The sequence below is a fragment of the Palaemon carinicauda genome, chromosome 38 (assembly GCF_036898095.1).
Source record: "Palaemon carinicauda isolate YSFRI2023 chromosome 38, ASM3689809v2, whole genome shotgun sequence".
NCBI classification, from domain to species: Eukaryota; Metazoa; Arthropoda; class Malacostraca; order Decapoda; family Palaemonidae; genus Palaemon; species Palaemon carinicauda.
In genome coordinates, this window is record NC_090762.1 from 67,507,382 (window position 1) to 67,517,381 (window position 10,000).

Here is a 10,000-nt window from a genome sequence, read left to right on the forward strand (position 1 = left end):
TTTGCACCATGCACTAATTTTAGCTAGATCTCTATTAAGGGATCCAGCACAGCAACCCTATATCTACATTCAAGAGATGGAATTGATGCAAAGAGAGTAGCATCATCTGCATATGCAACGAGCTTGTTTTCTAGGCCAAACCACATGTCATGTGTACATAGAATGAAAAGTAATGGGCAAAGAACACTACCCTGAGGAACACTATGCTTGGATTTTCAAGTGATGATATCGGTTAATAGTGTATTCAAGTGTATGCGAGGACTGTACGCCTGAATTTATTCATAGTGAACGGTAAAACAAATGGCAACACTGGAAATAAGATAAGTATTAAAATCGACAGAAAATCCAAAAGGCGACGATGTCCTACGCATAATGTATTTGACATGTCATAAACCATAACAAGATTGCTAAGCTAAATTGGCTTCTGAGAATCCCTGGCGTTACCTGTAATTTGATGGCGGTCATTAATGCTAGTCTATAGACAGACAGCCAAATATTCTTTACTAACCGAGTATGTAAGTGTCGAGCAACAGAAAAATGTTAAAGAAAAAAAAAATTCTGACAAGATCATACCATTATTGATTAGGACTTGGTTGTGTAATCCCTAACCTTGGTGGAACAATTAACAGAACTTGCCTACTCACGTATTAAACAAAATGATATCCGGGTGCCAAACGTCATCATACATTACTAAGAGGCTCGTCGTCTGATTGTAGTCATCTGGGTCCCATTGCAGATAAGGGTCGTACCATTTCGTGATCACTTCAGTGTTTGTAATCATCACACCATTCTTCGTATCCTTTGGTGATTATATATGGAGGAGGTAAAGATTAGAGTTAACAAATAGAGGACTTGGTCTAGTTATGTCTGGTAGATACTCGGCATCCATTAGCTTAACCGACGCGTTATTTACCTGGTAATTAGTCGGTTGCATACACACACACACACACACACACACATATATATATATATATATATATATATATGTATATATATATATGCCAACAGAACCACATGGAAAATAAAAGTAGGGAATATAAGATTAAGCCCTGATTAGTTTCGTGATACTTTTTCAGAAGACTGGAGAAGTATTACGAAACTTGTCAAGATTTAATCTTGTTCCCTATTTTCATTTTCCAAGAGGTTCTTTTGGCATATGAGCATCACGTTTCCCTGTGATTTTTACACACACACACACACATATATATATATATATATATATATATATATATAGAGAGAGAGAGAGAGAGAGAGAGAGAGAGAGAGAGAGAGAGAGAGAGAGAGAGAGAGAGAGAGAGAGAGCAACCATGAAGAACATTAAACTACATCGACCCGTACCAGTATTATCAGCAAATACCTAATTTTGTTTAGATAATTTGTTCTTTATTCTATCCATATTAGAACCTAAAATACTGTACACGATGAACAGCCTTTGCAACCATTTTTTCTCCGATATGTTAGGTTTAGCAACCTTCGTCTTATTTGAATTATTAACACAAAGATTTGTCACAAAAGTAGATAACAACGTTGACTAGGCAGTACAGTGGTAAAGTGCTATAATCGCATTTACAAGGGGGACAGGGCGAGTCCCACCGTAAGTTTAAGTAGTTTTCTGGGCTTGTTTGGAATGTAAGTTTAATTACCTTTGTGGGGAGATTGGGAATGCAAGTTCAGGTAATTTTCTAGTGAAGTTGTGGATGTAAGTTAAAGTAGTTTTCTAGGGATGTTGGGGATGTAAGTTTAAGTAGTTTTCTAGGGAATATGAGGATGAAAGTTAGAGTAGATTTCCAAGGAAGTTGGGGATGTAAGTTGGAGTAGTTTTTGGGGGATGTTTAGGATATAAATTTAAGTAGGTCTCTACGGAGGTTGGGGATGTAAGTTTAAGTAGTTGTCTGGGGTTGTTAGGAAAGTAAGCGTAAATAGTTTTTTGGGGAGCTTGGGAATGCAAGTTCAGTTAGTTTTCTAGGGAAGTTGAGGATGTAAATTTGAGTAGTTTTCTGGGGAGGTTGAGAATGTGAGTATAAGTAGTTTTCTGGGGAGGTTAGGAATGTAAGTTTAAGTAGTTTTCTGGGGAGGTTAGGAATGTCAGTTTAAGTAGTTTTCTGGGGAGGTTAGGAATGTAAGTTTAAGTGGTTTTTCGGGGAGGTTGGGAATGTAAGGTCAAGTAGTCTTCTGGGGAGATTGGAATGCAAGTTCAGGAAGTTTTCTAGGGAGGTTGGGGCTGTAAGTTAGAGTAGTTTTCTGGGGATGTTGAGGATGTAATTTAAGTAGTTTTCTTTGAGGTTGGTAATGAATGGTCAAGTAGTTTTTTGGGGAGGTTGGAAGTGTAAGTTTAAGTAGTTTTCTTTAGGAGGTTGGGAATGTAAGGTTAGGTAGTTTTCTATAGAGGTTGGGAATGTAAGTTTAAATAGTTTCCCAAAGAGGTTAGGGATGTACGTTCAAGTACTTTTCTAGGAAAGTTGCAAATTTTAGTTTAAGTTTTCTGGGGAGGTTGGGGATGTATAGTTAAGTAGTTTTCTAGGGAGGTTCGGAATGTAAGCTTAAGTAGTTTCCCTGGGAGGTTGGGAATGTTAGTTTAAGCAGTGTCTGTGGAGGTTTGTAATCTAAGTTTAAGTAGTTTCTGGGGACGTTGTGACTGTAAGGTGTGTGGTCTTCTAGGGAGGTTGGGAATGTAAGTTTAAGTAGTTTTCTGTGAAGGTTGGGAGTAGAATTTTAAGTAGTTTTCTGTGGAGGTTGGGAATGTAAGGTTTAGTAGTTTTCTATAGAGGTTGGGAATGGAAGTTCTGGGGAGGTTGGGAATGCTAGTTTAAGTAGTTTTCTGGAGAGATTGGGAATATAAGTTTAAATAGTTTTCTGGGGAGGTCGGGAATGTAAGTTTAAGAGGTTTTCTGGGGAGGTTGGGAATGCAAGTTTAATAAGTTGTTTTCGGAGGTTTAGGAATGTAGATTTAAGTAATTTTCTAAGGAAGTTAGTATGTACGTTTAAGTAGTTTTCTATGGAAGTTGTGAATGTAAGTTTCAGTTTTCTGGGGATGTTCGGAATATAAGATTAAGTATTTTCTGGGAGGATGGGAATGTAAGTTTAAGTAGTTTTCTGGGGATGTTGGAAATGTAAGTTCAAGTAGTTTCCTGGTGGGGTTGGGAATGGGAGGTTGAGTAGTTTTCTGAGTAGGTTGGGAATGTAAGTTCAATTAATTGTTTTGGGAGGTTTTGGAATGTAGATTTAAGTATTTTTCTAAGGAAGTTAGTATGTACGTTTAAGTAGTTTTCTAGGGAAGTTGTGAATGTAGGTTTCAGTTTTCTGGGGATGTTCGGAATGTAAGATTAAGTATTTTCTGGGAGGATGGGAATGTAAGTTTAAGTAGTTTTCTGGGGATGTTGGAAATGTAAGTTAACTAGTTTCCTGGTGAGGTTGGGAATGTAAGATTAAGTAGTTATCTGGGGAGGCTGGGAATGTAAGTGTAATTATTTTCTGGGGAGGCTGGGAATTTAAGTTTAAGTAGTTTTCTGGGGAGGTTGTGAATATAAGTTTGAGTAGTTTTTAAGGTAGGTTTGGGATGTACATTTAAGTAGTTTTCTAGGGAAGTTGCGAATGTAAGTTCAAGTTTTCTGGGTAGGTTTAGAATGTAAGTTTTAGTAGTTTTTCTAGGGAAGTTGGGAATGTAAGTTTAATTATTTTTCTGAGGAGTTTTTAAATGTAAGATTATGTAGTTTTTTGTGAGGTTGGTAGTGTACGTTTAAGTAGTTTTCTGGGTAGTTTAGGAATGTAAGTTCAAGTAGTTTTCTATGGAGGTTAGGAATGTAAGTTTAAGTCATTTTTTGGGAGGTTGGGGAATATAAAAATAATTAGTTTTCTGGGGAGGCTGGAGATCTAAGTTTCTGCTGTTTTATAGGGAGGTTGGGAATGTAAATTTAAGTTATTTTCTGGAGAGGTTGAGAAAGTAAGTTCAAGTAGTTGCCTGGGGAGGTTGGGAATGTAAGTTTAAGTAATTTTCTGGGGAGGTTGGGAATGCAAGTTTGAGTAGTTTTCTGGGGAGGTTAGGAATGTAAGTTTAAGTAGTTTTCTGGGTAGGCTGAGCCGACATGCTGATGCGTATCTCTGATGAAATTAATATCTAAAACTTGACACCTATAACATTTAAAGATAATTGCTACATGAGTAGATACTTCACTCACTCTCATGGAAGGCTCTCCAGCAATTCATCAAGGCCATGTACACTATCTTTGTCAATCATTTTTCTCCCGTACCTTTTTCATGCCATATGCCCAGTGTTTTCTAAGCCTTTATATACCACTTTCACCTTCTTAGCAGTTTCAAATTATAGACGTTCTGAGTTATAAACCCTTTTAGCAACCCAACCTCTCCTATTCTTTCTGTATGACCATATCATCTGACAATAATGCACTATCCTTCAACTAACTCAGCCTTCTTTATCACTTTTACATACTATATCCTTTCAACGTGTACTACATAAACTATTCATCTAAACACATTCTGCCTTTTTCTTGCAGTGTCATTCAACACCCACGCTAAAATAACACAAAGGAGAGCTGGTCATCTATTCATGACAAAAGAAAATTTTTAAGATTTTTTTTATTTAAGAAAATTATCTCCATCGTTGATACATTTACCAGTGAGAGTACATTGAAGAGGGCGATTTCAAACTGCACTTTAATGACTTCTTCATGATGGATGACGGGTCTGATGTGTTTGTTGTAGTTTCTGAAGAGATCATTGTACAGCTTTTGTTGATCGGATGGAGCAGGACGTCTTCTTCCTCTTTCCCCAGAGGTACCATCATCTTTACTGTAACCATCCATACCAGGTCCTGTTCCACCAACATTTCTTCTGTTTCTTGTCTTTTTTCCTCCATCATTTACACCTTGGTTATCCTTGTTATTTTCTATATCCCCAAACGCTCCGTTTGTGGCCTCGTTTGATCTCCTTCCACTAAGAGATTTCTTTCCATTTTCTCTACCCTCTCCTTGAACGGCCTCATCTGTATCTGGAAGATTAGAAAGGGAGAGAGAGAGAGAGAGAGAGGGGGTGGTGGACAGGTTCTAAATAGTCACTTTTAGCAGAAGTTAAGAGGTGTCTAAATAATACCTTGAATCATTGCAGAAGTTAAGAGGTGTTTAAACAGTCGTTTGAATCATTACAGAACTTAAGAGGTGTCTAAACATTTGTTTGAAACTTTGCAGAAGTTAAAGAGTGTCTTAATAGTCGTTTGAATCAGAAGAAGTTAAAGGGCGTCTAAACAGTCGTTTGAATCATTTCAGATTTTGTAAAAGAAACGCCAAAGATGGCACAAATATATATCTTAACGATAATCAATCACCGAATTATCTTCGGATCATAAATATGTAGGTCATTCGTGGTATGCTGTATGAAAATCTTGGAAGATCATTAAAACTTGATTTATCTATGAGTATCTGCATTTTTTTAAATGGACTCTCAGCTCAGGTCAAATTATCCTACTCTGAATCACATATTCATTCGTTACACATTATAAAGGTTGCACAAAAATTAAACCAAGCTTCTTCGAATGAACCAATTGACTTTGCGCCATAATCGGTAGCATTTTATCTAATGGATTAAAGTAAACGGTCAATATGTTGCTGGACTCTACATAAAGTAAACAATATAGAAATTGCTATTAAACTAAACATTGCATGTCTGAAAATGGGCATCTTTCTTATCAGACATGACGTACCTAACGTAAGAGGCAGTTGTGAAATCCTTCCTGATTCATTACTCTGAACCAATGTTGTTAGAAATGTCTTGTTCCTCTCTTTGGCGAAAGCTGCAGATTCTGGGTTGCTTGAAAGATCTGAAATCTTTTTGATGTCTCTGGGGTGAAGACCTCCCCCATATGATTGGTTTTCGCCTTCTGGAAATGTAGACTAGTCGATACAATAACTGTTTTATAAGAATACATGCGTGGTGATTCAGATTGTACAGTACATGCATGACCATGTTGATAACAAAGTCTGATGATACATATTTTACTGGTGCCAACATTTTTAGTTTGAACCTCTTTACCACATTAATCATGAAATAATATGCCAGGTCTGACAAATAAGTAGGTAAGTTGATAAAATGTTTATATTGATACACCATAAAATTATATGATACTTTGAACCTCTAAGGTTACACAATTAGTTGCTTCTAAGATATAAGGTATTCAGCATACTGCATAAAATGTACTCCTATCTGACAGATTTTATCCTTGTATGAGTGATATAGTTTTCAAAACAGATCAAGATGACATCTTTAAGAAGAAAGTAGATAATTCAGCGTGATCTCTTATTGTCTCATTTTTCCCAATATGCGATTATTTCATCGCTACTTTTTTATTCTCAGATGCTTATTTGTTACAGCCATTCCCAGACAAACTTGATTAACATTGTGTTGCATTACTGGGTTCGTATCAGGTGTTTCGATGGCATCTATTATGCCTTGGTTAGCAAGTTATATATGTAACTTATGTACCGTTTGCTATTACGATGTTTCTACCTTTAGTTTTTTATGAAGAAAGACAATTATTAAATATTTGATGTATAGCTTTGGGGTTAACGTTCCCAAGCACATTTCTTCTCTTTTCTCACGGTTATCTCTACATTAAGAGGCCCTGGTCCCTGGTTCCTAATTGCTCACTCCGCAAAATAATTTTGCGGCCACTCTATCATTTTATGGATAGTTGCAAAGCTTCTTAGCGCGTTCTTATTATTGTAATAATAAGCTTATCTTGGGGGCTATGGCTGACTGTCTAACAACAACAAGCTGTACCGGTTTTCTGGTGCATTTTTTTCTAATCCTTATACCAAAAGAATCCTCTTCTACCAAGCATCTTCTCTTAACATCTTTAAAATAAAACGTTTTTTTTTTCTTTTCTCAAATCTAGATTCACCTATAAAATTATTATTATTATTATTATTATCATTATTATTATTATTATTATTATTATTAGCCAAGCTACAACCGTAGTTGGAAAAGCAACATGCTATAAGCCCAAGGGCTCCAATAGGGAAAAATAGCAAAGTGAGGAAAGGAAATAAGGAAATAAATAAATGATTAGAACAAATTAACAATAACTCATTCTAAAAACAGTAACAACGTCAAAATAGACATGTCATATATAAACTATAAAAACTCGTGTCAGCTTGGTCAACATGAAAACATTTGCTCCAACTTTGAACTTTTGAAGTTCTACTGATTCAACTACCCGATTAGGAAGATCATTCCACAACTTGGGAACAGCTGGAATAAAACTTCTAGAATACTGTGTAGTATTGGACCTCATGATGGAGAAGGCGTGGCTATTAGAATTAACTGCCTGCCTAGTATTATGAACAGGATAGAATTGTCCAGGGGGAACTGAAAGTAAAGGATGGTCAGAGTTATGAAAAATCTTATGCAACATGCATAATGAACTAGTTGAACGACGGTGCCAAAGATTAATATCTAGATCAGGAATAAGAAATTTAATAGACCGTAAGTTTCTGTCCAACAAATTAAAATGAGAATCAGCAGTTGAAGACCAGACAGGAGAACAATACTCGAAACAAGGTAGAATGAAAGAATTAAAACACTTCTTCAGAATAGATTGATCCCCGAAAATCTTGAAAGACTTTCTCAATAAGCCAATTTTTTGTGCAATTGAAGAAGACACAGACCTAATGTGTTTCTCAAAAGTAAATTTGCTGTCGAGATTCACACCCAAAATTTTAAAAGAGTCATACAAATTTAAAGAAACATTATCAATACTGAGATCCGGATGTTGAGGAGCCACCGTCCTTGGCCTACTTACAATCATACTTTGATTTTTTGTTAGGATTCATCTTTATGCCCCATAATTTGCACCATGCACTAATTTTAGCTAAATCTCTATTAAGGGATTCACCAACCCCAAATCTACATTCCGGGGATGGAATTGATGCAAAGAGAGTAGCATCATCTGCATATGCAACAAGCTTGTTTTCTAGGCCAAACCACATGTCATGTGTATATAGTATGAAAAGTAATGGGCCAAGAACACTACCCTGTGGAACACCGGATATCACATTCCTATACTCACTATGGTGCCCATCAACAACAACTTTTTGAGATCTATTACCTAAAAAATCAATAATAATGCTAAGAAACGACCCACCCACTCCCAACTGTTTCAGTTTGAAAACAAGGGCCTCATGATTAAACCGGTCAAAGGCAGCACTAAAATCAAGACCAATCATACGAACTTCCTGACCACAATCAAGGGATTTCTGTACAGCATTGGAGTTTGTAAGAAGGGTATCACATGCTCCAAGGCCTTTATGAAAACCAAATTGCAAACTAGGGAGTAGATGATTACCTTCAGCAAACCTATTAAGACGTTTTGCCAGAAGACGTTCAAAAATTTTAAATAATATAGGAGTTATGGAAATTGGGAGGTAATCAGAGGGACTTGAGCTACCACAAACACATTTACATAGAGGGGTAACATTACCAATTCTCCAACAAGTGCTAAAAGCTTCTCTGCTTGCTAACTTTTGCAATATAACAGATAACTTTGGAGCTAAGAAATCTGCTGTCTTTATAAAAAAACAAAGGGTCTACACCTCCATAAGCATCAAGGTCCATCAACAGAGCTTTAATTTCACGAGATCGAAAAGCTAAACTAGTTAGTTTAGCCTTAGGAAAATAGGAATGAGGAGGCTCAAGTTTTTAATTTCTCTGTTTACTGTCAAAAACATCAGCCAAGAGGGTTGCCTTTTCCTTTGGACAGTGAGTGACTGAGCCATATGGTTTAAGTAAAGGAGGAACTTTTGCATCTACACCTAAGAGTGCAGATTTAAGGGTAGACCACCATTTATGTTCCTGAGTTGTACCAGAAAGGGTTTCTTTAATGGTTAAATTGTACTCCTTTTCAGTTGAGGCATAAACTCTCTAAGCAGGTCAAATCTGATCTGTTACCCTTCCAAAGATGATAGGCCTTCTGCTTCTCCAAATAAGCACGTCTACAATCATTATTGAACCACGGTTTGTCCTTCACTCGGTGCCTTAGCACATGAGAAGGGATACACCTATCAATTATGTTGACTAGATTCACATTCAAAGGGACAACAGGCTCTTCACAATGCTGTAACCAAGGGGGGGGGGGGGCAAAGGGGGGCACTTGCCCCCCCTGTGGAAAATCTTGCCCCCCCCCCTTGAGAAGGGTCTTCTTGCCCCCCCCCCCCCCCCCCCTCTCAGAATTTAAAGTTTTCATGTCGTTTGTTTCAATATCTCTACTGAAATGATTGAACATCTATATTATGCGATCTAAGTCTGTAAGTTGTACAGAGCTCTCAACACTGACATCTAAATGTGTTATCTTATACAAACTAGATGAAGTGTTATCTTATACAAACTAGATGAAGTCAGAAATCGTACAATAATTTACACTTATTTCTTACTAATTGAATAAAAACAGTTAATGTGGGAAAAAATACATGTAAAACAGTGCTTCTGAAAATTGTACAATTGAAACTTAAATCCTATTGCAAATTCTGTGGAAAAAAGTGACAAAAACTGTGCAGTTGCATTGTATTTCTACTGCTTTGTAAGATGTGCAGGTCTACTGGAACAGTAATAAATGAGCTGTGCTTTTGCAACTAAATTCAGTATAGTGTTATTACTGGACTATCATCATGCCGAGTGCATTCAAACTTGTTCTCGAAACTGAAACTCAAGGTACCACAGAGAAGAATTAAAGTTCAAACTGCATAGTTTTATGTCAAGGGAGGGTGCCCCCTACACAAGATGAGTGGGGTTGACCATATGATTATCCCTCTCCCCCATAGAAAATCGTGTAACTGTAATGAGGCTGAACTTAAGTCTTTCAACTGGTACATGTGATTTTCCTGTAAGGTCAAAATGACTATTCTGGATGCTCAGTCTCAGAACTGCTGGCTTACAGACTCGCATAGGGCTGCCCCCTTCAAATATGACCTTGCCCCATGCTTGCCCCCCCCCCCCC

The 10,000-nt window shown here is 37.0% G+C and overlaps 1 protein-coding gene across 1 annotated transcript in view; it reads right to left on the reverse strand.

Annotated features, from left to right (window-relative positions):
- The window catches only part of LOC137630364 (uncharacterized), a 59,130-nt gene that overhangs the window by 41,046 nt on the left and 8,084 nt on the right, over window positions 1–10,000 (reverse strand). The window contains exons 2-4 of the mRNA XM_068361795.1: window positions 5,714–5,890; window positions 4,632–5,005; window positions 645–799 (exon numbers count right to left, since the gene is read on the reverse strand). Of these exons, the coding sequence (XP_068217896.1) occupies window positions 645–799; window positions 4,632–5,005; window positions 5,714–5,890 (706 nt within the window). The remainder of the gene's footprint in view (window positions 1–644; window positions 800–4,631; window positions 5,006–5,713; window positions 5,891–10,000) is intronic.